Source organism: Haliotis rufescens, unplaced genomic scaffold (assembly GCF_023055435.1).
Source record: "Haliotis rufescens isolate VD_foot unplaced genomic scaffold, xgHalRufe1.0.p SCAF_2, whole genome shotgun sequence".
NCBI lineage: Eukaryota > Metazoa > Mollusca > Gastropoda > Lepetellida > Haliotidae > Haliotis > Haliotis rufescens.
In genome coordinates, this window is record NW_025963890.1 from 18,229,787 (window position 1) to 18,247,014 (window position 17,228).

At 43.1% G+C, this 17,228-nt stretch overlaps 1 protein-coding gene across 1 annotated transcript in view; it reads left to right on the top strand.

Moving 5' to 3' along the window:
* Nucleotides 1-17,228, top strand: part of LOC124138843 (ATP-binding cassette sub-family D member 3-like) — a 69,599-nt gene that overhangs the window by 41,535 nt on the left and 10,836 nt on the right. Inside the window, exon 20 of the mRNA XM_048399724.1 lies at nt 16,064-16,141. Within this exon, the coding sequence (XP_048255681.1) occupies nt 16,064-16,141 (78 nt within the window). The remainder of the gene's footprint in view (nt 1-16,063; nt 16,142-17,228) is intronic.

The window sequence follows — 17,228 nt, forward strand, 5'->3', positions numbered from 1 at the left end:
TTGTAGACATTACTTGTGGGGCTATGGGTACAGTCTACTGCTATTGTGGACGTTACTTGTGGGGCTGTGGGTACAGTCTACTGCTATTGTAGACGTTACTTGTGGGGCTATGGGTACAGTCTACTGCTATTGTAGATATTACTTGTGGGGCCATGGGTACAGTCTACTGCTATTGTGGACGTTACTTGTGGGGCTGTGGGTACAGTCTACTGCTATTGTGGACGTTACTTGTGGGGCTATGGGTACAGTCTACTGCTATTGTAGATATTACTTGTGGGGCCATGGGTACAGTCTACTGCTATTGTAGACGTTACTTGTGGGGCTATGGGTACAGTCTACTGCTATTGTAGACGTTACTTGTGGGGCTGTGGGTACAGTCTACTGCTATTGTAGACGTTACTTGTGGGTCTGTGGGTACAGTCTACTGCTATTGTAGACGTTACTTGTGGGGCTATGGGTACAGTCTACTGCTATTGTAGATATTACTTGTTGGGCTATGGGTACAGTCTACTGCTATTGCAGATATTACTTGTGGGGCTGTGGGTACAGTCTACTGCTATTGTAGATGTTACTTGTGGGGCTATGGGTACAGTCTACTGCTGCGTGAAGACGTTACTTGTGGGGCTATGGGTACAGTCTACTGCTATTGTAGACGTTACTTGTTGGGTTATGGGTACAGTCTACTGCTATTGTAGACGTTACTTGTGGGGCTGTGGGTACAGTCTACTGCTATTGTAGACGTTACTTGTGGGGCTATGGGTACAGTCTACTGCTATTGTAGATATTACTTGTGGGTCTGTGGGTACAGTCTACTGCTATTGTAGACGTTACTTGTGGGGCTGTGGGTACAGTCTACTGCTATTGTAGACGTTACTTGTGGGGCTATGGGTACAGTCTACTGCTATTTGAGACGTTACTTGTGGGGCTATGGGTACAGTCTACTGCTATTGTAGATATTACTTGTGGGTCTGTGGGTACAGTCTACTGCTATTGTAGACGTTACTTGTTGGGCTATTGGTACAGTCTACTGCTATTGTAGACGTTACTTGTGGGGCTATGGGTACAGTCTACTGCTATTGTAGACGTTACTTGTGGGTCTGTGGGTACAGTCTACTGCTATTGTGGACGTTACTTGTGGGGCTATGGGTACAGTCTACTGCTATTGTAGACGTTACTTGTGGGGCTATGGGTACAGTCTACTGCTATTGTAGATATTACTTGTGGGGCTGTGGGTACAGTCTACTGCTATTGTAGACATTACTTGTGGGGCTATGGGTACAGTCTACTGCTATTGTGGACGTTACTTGTTGGGCTATAAGTACAGTCTACTGCTATTGCAGATATTACTTGTGGGGCTGTTGGTACAGTCTACTGCTATTGTAGATGTTACTTGTGGGGCTATGGGTACAGTCTACTGCTGCGTGAAGACGTTACTTGTGGGGCTATGGGTACAGTCTACTGCTATTGTAGACGTTACTTGTGGGGCTATGGGTACAGTCTACTGCTATTGTAGATATTACTTGTGGGGCTATGGGTACAGTCTACTGCTATTGTAGACGTTACTTGTGGGGCTGTGGGTACAGTCTACTGCTATTGTAGACGTTACTTGTGGGGCTATGGGTACAGTCTACTGCTATTTGAGACGTTACTTGTGGGGCTATGGGTACAGTCTACTGCTATTGTAGATATTACTTGTGGGTCTGTGGGTACAGTCTACTGCTATTGTAGACGTTTCTTGTGGGGCAATGGGGACAGTCTACTGCTATTGTAGACGTTACTTGTGGGGCTATGGGTACTGTCTACTGCTATTGTAGACGTTACTTGTGGGGCTATGGGTACAGTCTACTGCTATTGTAGACGTTACTTGTGGGTCTGTGGGTACAGTCTACTGCTATTGTAGATATTACTTGTGGGGCTGTGGGTACAGTCTACTGCTATTGTAGACATTACTTGTGGGGCTATGGGTACAGTCTACTGCTATTGTGGACGTTACTTGTTGGGCTATGGGTACAGTCTACTGCTATTGCAGATATTACTTGTGGGGCTGTGGGTACAGTCTACTGCTATTGTAGATGTTACTTGTGGGGCTATGGGTACAGTCTACTGCTGCGTGAAGACGTTATTTGTGGGGCTATGGGTACAGTCTACTGCTATTGTAGACGTTACTTGTTAGGCTATGGGTACAGTCTACTGCTATTGTGGACGTTACTTGTGGGGCTGTGGGTACAGTCTACTGCTATTGTAGACGTTACTTGTGGGGCTATGGGTACAGTCTACTGCTATTGTAGACGTTACTTGTGGGGCTATGGGTACAGTCTACTGCTATTGTAGACGTTACTTGTGGGGCTATGGGTACAGTCTACTGCTATTGTAGATATTACTTGTGGGCTATGGGTACAGTCTACTGCTATTGTAGATATTACTTGTGGGGCTATGGGTACAGTCTACTGCTATTGTAGACATTATTTGTGGGGCTGTGGGTACAGTCTACTGCTATTGTAGACGTTACTTGTGGGGCTATGGGTACAGTCTACTGCTATTGTAGATATTACTTGTTGGGCTATGGGTACAGTCTACTGCTATTGCGGATATTACTTTTTGGGCTGTGGGTACAGTCTACTGCTATTGTAGATGTTACTTGTGGGGCTATGGGTACAGTCTACTGCTATTGTAGATATTACTTGTGGGGCTATGGGTACAGTCTACTGCTATTGTAGACGTTACTTGTGGGGCTATGGGTACAGTCTACTGCTATTTGAGACATTACTTGTGGGGCTATGGGTACAGTCTACTGCTATTGTAGATATTACTTGTGGGGCTGTGGGTACAGTCTACTGCTATTGTAGACGTTACTTGTGAGGCCATGGGTACAGTCTACTGCTATTGTAGACGTTACTTGTTGGGCTATGGGTACAGTCTACTGCTATTGTAGATATTACTTGTGGGGCTATGGGTACAGTCTACTGCTATTGTAGACGTTACTTGTTGGGCTATGGGTACAGTTACTGCTATTTGAGACATTACTTGTGGGGCTATGGGTACAGTCTACTGCTATTGTAGATATTACTTGTGGGGCTGTGGGTACAGTCTACTGCTATTGTAGACGTTACTTGTGAGGCCATGGGTACAGTCTACTGCTATTGTAGACGTTACTTGTTGGGCTATGGGTACAGTCTACTGCTATTGCAGATATTACTTGTGGGGCTGTGGGTACAGTCTACTGCTATTGTAGACGTTACTTGTTAGGCTATGGGTACAGTCTACTGCTATTGTGGACGTTACTTGTGGGGCTGTGGGTACAGTCTACTGCTATTGTAGACGTTACTTGTGGGGCTATGGGTACAGTCTACTGCTATTGTAGACGTTACTTGTGGGGCTATGGGTACAGTCTACTGCTATTGTAGACGTTACTTGTGGGGCTATGGGTACAGTCTACTGCTATTGTAGACGTTACTTGTGGGTCTGTGGGTACAGTCTACTGCTATTGTAGACGTTACTTGTGGGGCTATGGGTACAGTCTACTGCTATTGTAGATATTACTTGTTGGGCTATGGGTACAGTCTACTGCTATTGCGGATATTACTTGTGGGGCTGTGGGTACAGTCTACTGCTATTGTAGATGTTACTTGTGGGGCTATGGGTACAGTCTACTGCTATTGTAGATATTACTTGTGGGGCTATGGGTACAGTCTACTGCTATTGTAGACGTTACTTGTGGGGCTGTGGGTACAGTCTACTGCTATTGTAGACGTTACTTGTTGGGCTATGGGTACAGTCTACTGCTATTTGAGACATTACTTGTGGGGCTATGGGTACAGTCTACTGCTATTGTAGATATTACTTGTGGGGCTGTGGGTACAGTCTACTGCTATTGTAGACGTTACTTGTGGGGCTATGGGTACAGTCTACTGCTATTGTAGACGTTACTTGTTGGGCTATGGGCACAGTCTACTGCTATTGTGGACGTTACTTGTGGGGCTATGGGCACAGTCTACTGCTATTGTGGATGTTAGTTGTGGAACTATTGGTACAGTCGAATGATATATGTAGATCTTATGTAGGCTTTGGTAGAACAGCATTCTGCTTGAAACAGATGTTATGACATGATTCTTCAGATTTGCCACAAAATATTTTGTTAACTTTCACTTGACAGTACTGACATGGCCCTCATGAATTTCTTGCTTAATTTTGACTGTTGTGTAACATTCAGCGCTCTCTGAATAGGTGTGAGAGAGATTTATGTCACTTGTGAACATGTTGAAAAGAACTTTATGGAACTGAATTTTGATATTGTTTTGGTTCTAGTTTGTAGGTTGATTACTCATCAGTGGGAATATGAGTAGTTTTCAAGCTGTCATTTGTTCCTTGATTGTTTCAGAATGTGTTTTTTAGAAATTGATTGTCTATATGTAGGCTTTTTTATGTTGCACTATGTATTTTGTTATTCAAACAATGCAGAGTTGACATTTACAGGACAATGTTTGTTTCTTGCTTCTTTTTGACAATAGGGGACCCGGGTGGCCCAGTCGTCTTAGGTGCCGCGATTCGCTGTGCAGAGTTGCGTCCCTTGGGCACGCCGGCACCTATGATTGTGGGTTCGAATCTTGGTTCGCCCTGATTATGTTTCTAGGTTTGTCAGCACCATACCCGTGCTCGTGGGTTTCACCGAAGTGGTAATCGTCTGAGACCTGCATCACTTCGGACTTTCCTCCCACATTAAGCTGACACGCCGTGATATAACTGGAATAATGTTAAAAGCAGCGTTAACCCCAACTCACTCATTCACTCACTTTTGACAATATTTAGTGATGAAATTATTATTTTGTAAATGATAATAACTTACCCCAGTTAACCTATACTTGTTGGAAGACAAGGACACAGCTAATCGCTTTGGATTGGACTTGGTTGATTGTGTTGTGTATCATACGACCCAGCATTTCCCCAGTAGTACATTGCTCACCACTGGATTGTCTTCTCAAGACTCAAATATTTACAGGATGAGTGGCATTAAACAACAAATAAACAAAAAAGATGTTAGCTGTTTGCCTTGAATTCTGCATTGAGCATATTTCTTCAGTTTGTTTATTACATTTTGTGTTTGTTGTTATTTGAAACAAGTAATTAAACATGTTATATAGCAATGGCTGAACCAGGAAGTGATTTTCACATGAGCAATCATTTCACTTGGCATTAGTATTGCTGTGTTAGCTCTGAAATGTAATAGAATTCCATTGTCATCCACAGCTGGCAACCAATGTTTATTCAGTGTAGCTGGGATTGTATTAATGAGATTTTGTATTACACTAGAATTGCCAAGTGTGGCTTAGTACATGAGCAGCAGCAGTAGCAGCATCGCAATGAGTTCATCACGATGGGGCAAATTAGGGTAGCCTTGTATTTGCAAGCGTTTGACTCTCATGCCTAAGGCCTGGCCTGGGCTGATTCTCTCCCATCACACTCCATGACTTGGTTGATAGCCTGTCATCGTACCCTGAGGGGCGGTCGGGTAGCCAAGTGGTTAAAGCGTTTGCTTGTCACGCCAAAGACCCGGGTTCAATTCCCCACATGGGTACAATGTGTGAAGCCCATTCCTGGTGTCCCCCGTCATGATATTGCTGAAATATTGCTAAAAGAGGCAGAAAACCTTACTCACTCACTCATCGTACCCTGACGGCATGGATTGTTGCTCAGGATATTGATCTCTGGATTGTCAGGTCCATACTCGATTATTTACAGGCCGCTGTCATAGAACTGGGATATTGCTGAGTGTGGCAAATAAGCAAACAAACTAACCAACTGCTGCATTAAACACATTGTTTCACTTTTCATGCAGAGTTAGGTTCCTCAGTGGCAACAGGATCTGCAGCTCATGGGATAAAATCCCAATTTCACCAGATTATGATCCTTGGTTTGACACTTACTCTCATGCCTTCGATTTTGATTCCCACATGGGTGTAACTGCATTGTGAAACCTAACTTTAGTGTACCTGACCCGTGAAGATCCTGGTTGGAATAGGTCTTCAGCAACCTATGCATGCTGAAATAGATGACTAACAGTATTGGGTGGACGACTTGGTTGGTGCACGTCATCGTATCCCAATTGGGTAGATCATGGTGTCAATCACTAGATTGTCTGATCCATACTCGATTATGTACAGACTGCCATCATATAGCTGGAATATTGCTTAGTGTGGAGTTAAACACAAACAGACAAATCATTGTCCCCAGTAGGATATCACTTGAGTACTTTTAAACAGTAGCACAAGGTCCTGTACATGCATAGGTCACAAATCAGGTGAAGCTAAACAACGTTAATGCTTGACTCCTGAGAGTTTCTTGGACTTTGATCCTGCCCCACACTGAAGCACATGTAACAAATGTGGTGTCTCCTTAGGCAAGTGACTAAGTTTGAAATATGCCTCTGTTCACCCAGCAGTGAATGGGTACCCAGTAGGATGAGATGGCAATGTGAATGTTAACCTTCTTGTGCTTCATAGGCAGCTTGGGTTGTACTCTCCCTAGGGAGCTGAGAATAAAATTGAGTGCACGCACAATGATCCCTTGTGCAGTGTGGAACTATAACAATATATAAATGGCCATATTATTATTATACGCAGTGTAAAGCTCACTCACTTTTCCTCATGCTATTCAAATATTGCTGATACAGGCAATAGCCTTATTTTCATTCACAACCAGACCTTCTGGAACAGTTGTTTTGCTGGACACGTACCCATTAATCAGGTTAGGGATACTGACATCATCATGGTCTTGTCTGATATGGAAACTAGAATTGTTTGGGGCTGTTACGATTCACTCGCGTATTCGGTGAATCGAACCGTATCCTTTCAGGAATTGAATTTGTTATTCGCAGTGCCTGGAATCAAATATTTCCAATTTTAAAGAGAATTTTTCACTTGAACTAGTCTCTTATGATATAGATTTCTTAAAAACGACAATTCTCTTAAATATTTCTTTTTACAGTAATGTGGTCACTGGTCATTGTCTCAGTTGAGCAGATACTACCTGGATAAGTGCGGTATATAAATGAATAATAATATAGTCTTGATATGCATCATATTCGCCTCATAGTGTATTCATTGCAGCCCTAGTGAACATAGATTTATATCACAGTTATATACAGAGAAAAAGATTCATTGGGAGGATGTTTTGATGGATTGGTGAGCCTGTCACACTTTGTTTCAGGATCAGATCTTGTGACACCTTAATTTCATCATTCACTATTAAATGGCACAAGTTTATACAGTCAAGTATTGTTAATCCGACACTTTTTAATCAAACAATCAGCTTTATCCAACACTAATGAAGGGAACCGATTAAATCAGTGCTATTTAGACCCTTTAATCTGACAGTCTCGGACTCCGACACACCTAATTTGCAATGAATTTCCGAAATCACTCATTAATATGTCTCATAATCTGATACCGTGATCAGTCATCTGCCCGCGAGTACACAGCCCATGTTTTGATGCGAGATGAGTCGGCTGGTAGCTGCATATTACAATGGCTGCAGAGATAAACTTGCCTAACAATAAACAATTAATGCTTTATACAAAACAGGAGTAATCACATGTTTAGATTTTATACCTCAATCTCATAAAAATCAATATAGTCCTCAGATAGTTATTAGATACAGTTCTCGCTACCGCTGAGGACATCCCATTACAGGTCACATGAGAACAACCTTTCGCAAACTTTGACTGACCAATGAAATGATTAACACAAAGTTGACATTAGCCTCTAAGAAAGCAACTGTCATGAGCTTTGCAATACTAGTTTCAAACTGGCGACTTCCATACTAGACTATGCTTTTGAAAGTATTTTGAATCAGTCATTTAGCCCGTAACAGTTGTTTTGTGTTAAACTTTTCGAGGTTGCATGATCAGACATATTCCGCTAACATAACATAACATAACATAACATAACAGTATGAAAATTTCATTTTTCATTTTTTTATTATGTGTTTGTGTCATTGTATATCATGTAGATGTCCGATTTTCAATCGCAAAGGTTGATACCACCTTATTTTGTTTATCCAACAAACTTGTTAATCCGACATAATCATATGCAACCAACCATGGATAAACGTGACTTGACTGTATCAAATGTTTACTTTGTATAAGGTATTTAGTTTTATTGTCACATCGCAGAACTTAGGGAACCTGTTTAAGGTTGTCCCCTTCAGATAAGCAAGTTTTTGTGCATAGCTTAAAAGAAACACACTCCAAAGTTCCATACACATGTGGAGTCTTGTCCTTTCGACAAAAAGCCAACATTATTAGGTCTCTGAGCACTTAAAGTTGGAGCAAAAACTGTGTCAATAGCCGCTTTGTAGGTCCTGCAAGTGACCTAGTTGGTGTGGTGACGAACAGATGTGACCTTGATTTGGCTGTGACTGGTCATTGTGTCCCTGGTGTAGGGGAACATGGCACACCAACATTAGACCTTGGCTTCAAACTGGAAGATGGCAGATCACTTGCACAGACATGAACCTGGAATGATCTGCAGCATGAGTAGACCAGACCAATTTAAATACTTGTTTCAGAGCTACAGACAAGCTGCGTATTTGCGTAAAATACCAGCACCACATATCCGGGAGGCTAGTAGAATTGCAGGCTTATTAGGGGTTCTCTTATTTATGTTTCACTATTCAGACTAGTAAACATTTTAGGTTATTTTTTACCATTGAATATTATCTTGTGTTTTCATGATGGAATAATAGTCATCATAGCCTCTGGCAATAAATAAAGGCATTTTGGTGGAACTATGAATATTTAAACATATATAGTCGGGAAAGGATTGTCATTATAAGGGAGGTCACTTTTCAGTTGAAATGACCGCCATCATCATTTGAAACATAATTACATATTTACCATAACAAGTACTGCATTGCATTCTGTGCTCCTTATTTGACATAAACACCTGTGCCGTAACACACGTCTCCAGACATGATTATGAAATAGTCGTGATAAGACTTGAATAAATTTACAAGTCTAGACTTAAAGGATAAAACACAACGCCGAGGTTATAGGTTGAAAATGTAAAACCACAAGCAAGGAAAAAGCTCGAGGGAATTGAAGAGGCCTGTTTTATCCAACTTATGAACCCTCTAAAAGCAAGAAATACCAGAAAAAATAAGAAAACATTGAGATTCCTTAAAGTGAAACAATACACAGTGTTGTGGTATAAAAGGAATTCAATCAAAGTGTTCTAGAGAAAAAACATGTGCATAACTGGAGTCATGACATGTAAAACTGAACAACTTTTCATCATCTGCCCCATTGGCTCAGTGGGAAAACCGTGGGTTACAAAACATGATATAAGAGGTTGCAGGTTCGAATCACGTCATGTAATTTTCCTGTAAGTAAAATTGTGACTTTTAACAAATAAAAAATCAACATTATTTTCATATCAAAAGTCCAATTTTTAAAATGTCAATTGTAAAACCAAGGCCTAACTAAACATCTAAGGCCTATATTGCTTCTGGCTTTCTTGATCGTAAGAGGCAACTTAATAGATTGGGTGGTTACCGTAGGCTAATTGACTCTTTTCATGGCTTTTGCTCGTACCCAGATGGTGCAGATTGTTGCTCACAATATTTATCCCTAGTTTGCCTGGATTATCGCCAGGCCTTTGTCATAAAGCTGGAATTTTGCTTAGTGTGTCATTGACAACAAACACACTCATAATGGGCTCTCCCTTTGGCTCACGTGCACAAAGCAGTCTTAGGACTAAGAGAATTAAGAGTCTTTGTTGAGATATGGGAGGAGGTGGCCATAGCGCTAAGAGAGTTCTGTGCAGTTGAGTTGTGGACACTTGACTGGTATGTCGAATTTGGTATTCAAGTATGTGTAGGGATCAATTGACCTGTGAAGATCTGGGTTAGAATAGTCTTCAGCAACCCATGCTTGCCATAAAAGGCGACTATGCTTGTCGTAAGAGGCGACTAACGGGATCGGGTGGTCAGGCTCGCTGTCTTGGTTGATGCATGTTATCGACCCCAGTTGCGTAGATCGATGCTTCTGATGTCAATCACTGTATTGTCTGTTCCAGACTTGCTTATTTACAGACCATATAGCTGGAATATAGCTGAGTGCGATGTTAGACAAACAAAGGAATCAATCTTTGTGTACAAGGAGTCACTTCAGCTCTTTGGTAGGTTGTTACACAAGCGGTTGGATTGCACCTTAAAGTCAATGTCCGCTTTTTGCTGTACAAGTGTAGCCCACGCTTAACTAAATGTTATTTAGTGTCAAAGTTCAGTGTCATGATCACAACTGACACCTCACTGAAGGAACCAAAATATGCATACATGTGCTGATAACAAGCTTTAACCTTGGTTGGAGTGGATGTGCAGAAAAGTACATTGATTTAAACAGTGTCACCATGCATGTTTACATAGATACAACATGAGCTGGTAGATGTGTTATTCTATTTTTCTCATTAAACAGATTTGTTTTGTGTGTAAGGTATTGAATTTATGGCTCAAGTGACAAAAAAATCAATGCCTTGCAAAATCTGTGACATAAATTGCATTGGGACACCACATGACAACAACGTGTCTCAGCTTCCCTTCAGCATTACAGGTTAAAAGGATTTGTGTGACAATCAATATGTCAACCTTCTCCCCTCTCAAAACATGGACTGGGCCGGAAAGTGATCGCAGTACATGCCAACCCATTAGTGACAAGGGCAGATGTCAGAGAGCCCTTGTAAATCTAGCCTGACTCATATTGACCTGAGAGGGAGGGCAGGTTGGCCTGGGAAGATTAGGGCCGCAGTGCCTGGGTAAAGCGACCTTCAGTCTGCCCATGGAATCTGGCCTCACCCAGAGGCCATACTGACATGTTCTTATGACGGGTCATGGGGGGTCAGGCGAGGTCAGGGGAGGGTGACACTCTTGACCTCCTTGCTTGAACATGTTTATTTTGCTGGGCCAAGGAATGGGAGTATGATGAAAGAGATATATTTAGACCCAGCTGTGGAATGAAATGCATGTGTGACCAGTCTAATCTGGAATGAGCTGGTTGTCAGTGCCCTGCTTGTTTATAGAGCTGTTTATTTATGTTCACAGCTGAATGAGTTTCGGGAGGATAATACATACTGGGTGTACTGGGGTTGTTGGTCTATAATGCCTGCTCAACCAGAAATAGCTAGGGCAGAAATTTTGTGTGTTATGTGTGGTTGGAGATTGTTTATATACTTTGTTGACATATAAAATATATTCACAGGATGCATTGATGCAAGACCAAATTTTGACAAGTCCATATACCCAACACCATGCTCTGAAATTGAACAGGGCAAGTCAAGGGGGCCTTTTCAAAACCCTAAGGTTAAAAGTTGAAGGGTTCCTAGATTGGAACACTTTAGGGAGAAACATCAAGGACCCCTTAGTTTTGAACACTATAAACACAGTGTGACACATTATACATGTAGACAAGTGGTGAAATAATATGAGGAAAAAAAGAAAGTTATTGGCCCAGTTTGTTACATTTGTTGTGTTTGTTTGAGCCTAAACATTATCAAATACATTCTATATGTTGATTGTGTGTGTCATCCATTTCAAAATATTATTCATCTAAACACATATGCAGTTGTTATAACCAGCATATATGTTGATTGAAATTAGATTCTACCTGCAGATCTAGTTGAGAGCAGATAGATGGATTATCATTTGGGTCACGAAGTTATATCCTGACAATGGACTCCAACCAACACTATTCATACAACAGTGCCACTCAAATGCATGTTTATTGCGATTTATGCATGTGCCTGGACAATGCTTTTTTCGGCAAAGTTCAAAGTGGCATTTGCGTTCCTGGTCACTTCATGCATATATCATGTGCTATACTGGGGACTGATAAAGTAAGGCATCCCCTTTTATCCAATTTATCGTATCTCCTTTCTATTATGACAAAACACCTGGACCCGTCCAGCATCATAGCCTTGTTTTGGAAGTGATGTCACCATCTCCATCACAGTCCTATCTCTACAAGTTATCACAGAATTTCTCTTGCTCATAAGACACACACATAGACACAGAGACACACACACGCACGCACGCAAGCACGCACGCACGCACGCACGCCACACCACACAAAGCCAGTCACTCTGTAAGTGCAATAAAATTGATGACAATGTTAAGCCCCATTTTACATCACATCGCCTAATACTAGTCAGTAAAGTATGGTCACATGTCCTCTATCAGTCACTAGAAGAGAAAGCAGAAGGTCATGTTGAGACAGGTGCCCCTGAGCACCCAGCTAAGCCTTGTCCCCTCCTCCCTCCCTGGACAGAGGGACATGTAGAGACAGGTTCCCTCAGCACCCAGCCAAGCCATGTCCCCTCCTCCCTCCCTGGACAGAGGGACATGTAGAGACAGGTTCCCTCAGCACCCAGCCAAGCCTCGTCTCCTCCTCCCTCCCTGGTAAGAGGGACATGTAGAGACAGGTTCCCTCAGCACCCAGCCAAGCCATGTCCCCTCCTCCCTCCCTGGACAGAGGGACATGTAGAGACAGGTTCCCTCAGCACCCAGCCAAGCCATGTCCCCTCCTCCCTCCCTGGACAGAGGGACATGTAGAGACAGGTTCCCTCAGCACCCAGCCAAGCCTCGTCTCCTCCTCCCTCCCTGGTAAGAGGGACATGTAGAGACAGGTTCCCTCAGCACCCAGCCAAGCCATGTCCCCTCCTCCCTCCCTGGACAGAGGGACATGTAGAGACAGGTTCCCTCAGCACCCAGCCAAGCCATGTCCCCTCCTCCCTCCCTGGACAGAGGGACATGTAGAGACAGGTTCCCTCAGCACCCAGCCAAGCCTCATCTCCTCCTCCCTCCCTGGACAGAGGGACATGTAGAGACAGGTGCCCCTGAGCACCCAGCTAAGCCTTGTCCCCTCCCTCCCTGGACAGAGGGACATGTAGAGACAGGTTCCCTCAGCACCCAGCCAAGCCTCGTCTCCTCCTCCCTCCCTGGACAGAGGGACATGTAGAGACAAGTTCCCTCAGCACCCAGCCAAGCCATGTCCCCTCCTCCCTCCCTGGACAGAGGGACATGTAGAGACAGGTTCCCTCAGCACCCAGCCAAGCCATGTCCCCTCCTCCCTCTCTGGACAGAGGGACATGTAGAGACAGGTGCCCCTCAGCACCCAGCTAAGCCTTGTCCCCTCCCTCCCTGGACAGAGGGACATGTAGAGACAGGTGCCCCTGAGAACCAAGCTAAGCCTTGTCCCCTCCCTCCCTGGACAGAGGGACATGTAGAGACAGGTGCCCCTGAGCACCCAGCCAAGCCATGTCCCCTCCTCCCTCCCTGGACAGAGGGACATGTAGAGACAGGTGCCCCTCAGCACCCAGCTAAGCCTTGTCCCCTCCCTCCCTGGACAGAGGGACATGTAGAGACAGGTGCCCCTGAGCACCAAGCTAAGCCTTGTCTCCTTCTCACTCTTTTCTATTATTTTTAAGCTTTTGTTAGCAGTTACTGAAATATCAATCATGACTGGATGTCCCTGAGTATACTTTAAACCTGTTGAATGCCACTCAGTAATTTGCATGTTATGTTGGGGAATATGACCGAAAGTAATGGAACAGCTGCCTCGTCATGATTTAAAAAATGCATTATGGTAATGGAATTAAGCTGCATCATTGGCAGTATCATTTCTGATAGAATTGTGCTGCCAGCCATGATAAATCCTTTGATGCAGCATGAGTCATATTCACATGACATAACTAATGATATATTTGTTTCTGTGACTAATACCACTAAACAGAAATTCGACCATCTGTACATCTGCTTGTTATGTGAGCTTATCATTTGCTTGTTATAAGAGCTAGGTGGGTAAACTGAGGATTAGGTGTTGCCTATTACTGTAAATCTAGAAAGTGGTGTTAGCGTTAAAGTACTGCGTGAGTGACACACAATCGCAGTAGTTTCATGACGCAGTTATTTTTGCAGGCCAACAACAAACAAAAATTGTAAAGAGGCATATTGCTTGTATTCACTTCTACACGTTGTCAATCATTCACACCCTGTGTCCTTTATTACAAATTGTCACTCTGTGTCTAATCAGAAAAGTTGCCTTATCTGCCACATCTTGTCAAGTCATACACACACCTGCACCTGCTAGTCTCCACTATTAGATACACATGTTACTCCAACCTTCCGTGTCAATTACAACCTGACATGTGTGTATGTATAGTTTAAAAGTGACTGACTGTTTCGTAGTTACCATTTCAACACATGCAAAAGTAGACTTGATCTTTGGTAATCTCATCAACAGGGTGTCGCAAAACATTCCAAACACAGTTACGGCTATTGTAAGCCACTCTCAATAAATTCATGGAACAAAACTTTCCACATGTACAGTAATGGCATATTGTATTTGTGTTTTATTATCCCCCGCCGCGCGAAAGCGCGAAGCGGGGGATATAGTATTCACGACCGTCCGTACGTCCGTCCGTCCGTCCGTACGTCCCACCTGTTTGTTGCCGCGATATCTCAAGAACTAAACACTGGATTGTCTTCATATTTGGAACTATGGTGTATATACAGACTCCGCAGACACCAGTCGGTTTTGGTGACCTTGATCCCATTTTCAAGGTCACAGCAGACAAATCTGCTTTTAGAGTTGGAAAACGGTGTTGCCGCGATATCTCAAGAACTAAACACTGGATTGTCTTCATATTTGGAACTATGGTGTATATACAGACACCGCAGACACCAGTCGGTTTTGGTGACCTTGACCCCATTTTCAAGGTCACAGCAGGCAAATCTGCTTTTGGAGTTTGAAAACGGTGTTGCCGCGATATCTCAAGAACTAAACACTGGATTGTCTTCATATTTGGAACTATAGTGTATATACAGACTCCGCAGACACCAGTCGGTTTTGGTGACCTTGATCCCATTTTCAAGGTCACAGCAGGCAAATCTGCTTTTAGAGTTGGAAAACGGTGTTGCCGCGATATCTCAAGAACTAAACCTCTCGATTGTCTTCATATTTGGAACTATGGTGTATATACAGACACCGCAGACACCAGTCAGTTTTGGTGACCTTGACCCCATTTTCAAGGTTACAGCAGGCAAATCTGCTTTTGGAGTTAGAAAACGGTGTTGCCGCGATATCTCAAGAACTAATCGCTGGATTGTCTTCATATTTGGAACTATAGTGTATATACAGACACCGCATACACCTGTCAGATTTGGTGACCTTGACCCCATTTTCAAGGTCACAGCAGGCAAATCTGTTTTTGGAGTTGGAAAACGGTGTTGCCACAATATCTCAAGAACTAATCGCTGGATTGTCTTCATATTTGGTACTATGGTGTATATGGCGGGGGATATTTCGTCACTCTGTGACAAATACTTGTTGTCTGTTGTTTCATTGTCATGGGGATGGTAAATGACAGCTTCAGACGTTTTTACCGAATATTCTCTGTTGCAAAGATAAGCACTAGGGTAGGCATAGATAAGTAGTGTCATAATTTGTAAGATGACAAGACCCTCCCTACCTAACACACACACACCCCCCCCCCCCCCCCCCCCCCTCCACTGGCACTACACGTAATGTCATTCTGTGCTCCCTGTGTACTCTAAGTATACGGACTGTCCTGTGGTCTAGTGGATAGACCGTCTTCCTGGAGAACGGAAGGTCAGGGTTTGATCCCCAACTGCGTCATACCAAAAGATGTAAAAAGATGGTATTTGTTGTTACCCTGCTGGGTGGGGCTACAACAAGGACTGGTCGGCTCGGAGTCAGTATACTGTGTCTGAGTGGGGTATTCATAGCCCTGATGTTAAATACAGTAGCAAAACCCCCTGAGGACAACCTTAATTTTGAACACTGCTCTCATCCTGTGACTATTGTATGGTCTCATTTCAGGGGGGTGGTGGGGTAGCCTAGTGGTTAAAGCATAAGTTCGTCATGCTGAGACCCTTATGTAATTCCCCATGTTGGTACTATATGTGAAGCTCATTTCTGGTGTCGATTGCCCTGATACTGGTGGAATATTGATAAGAGCGGCGTAAATCCATACTCACTCACTCACTCTCATTTCAGGTGCGGTCGGGCATGAACATCCTGGTGTGTGGGCCCAATGGCTGTGGCAAGAGCTCCCTCTTCAGAATCCTTGGCGAGGTGATATATTTTGGATAACTAAACACATATAATCAATTTGATCTCTAAAATCAAGATTACTGTCCATGTTACCATTCATGGTAAAGTATGCAAGTTACTTAAGTCGTTTTGCCAGGACTGTGTTATTGTAAAAGGCTCTGAACAGGCTCCAATTTCCTGTGTTGCAAGTGGAAACTTGACCTCGAAGGTGTAATCGTAAGGCCATTGTATGGCCCCTCAGTATGAATAATATGACAATTTCATCGAAGTTTCAAGCCTATCATCGGGGGCACGGTTGGCCCAGTCTTCTAAGGCGCCGCGATTCGCTGTGCAGAGTTGCGTCCCTTAGGCACGCCAGAAACCTATGATTGTGGGTTCGAATCCTGGTTCGCCCCGATTATGTTTCTAGGTTTGTCAGCACCATACCTGTGCTCGTGGGTTTCACCGAGGTGGTAAACGTCTGAGACCTGCATCACTTCGAGCTTTCCTCCCACATTAAGCTGACATGCCGCAATATAACTGGAATACTATTAAAAGCAGCATTACACCCAACCCACTCACTCACTCACTCACTCAAGCCTATCATCAGCTGGTGGTACTAAAAGCATCCGTTGCATAGCTGTGATAAATCTTGTTGCATCATTAAACCCCATATTTCCACTCTCTCTGACTCGACTCAGGATAATCCTCCATCTGCAGTCCCCTCATCAAATTCACACACAATGTAACTGAAGTACTGTTAAAAGAAGATGTTGATAAAACAGCTCACCTACTCTGACACATTAATCTTTACTAGGGCTTCAACGAATGCACTATAAGCCGAATATGATTCGTATCACGAATATAGGGTAACGAATGCGAATATTAATTCATGACTAAAATAACAAGTCAGCAGTTGATGTATTATTTGTGTATTCAGTGAAACAATAACATAAATTATTTGACATTGTTTGTTAAATATTAATATATTATACATATTTATAATAGTATCTGCTCAAATCCGACAATGACCAGTGCCCACAATACTTTCAAATTGAATATAATATGAGGGTTGTCTTTGAAGAAATCTATGCATATAATATGTTCTTATGGATATTTTTAGGTACAG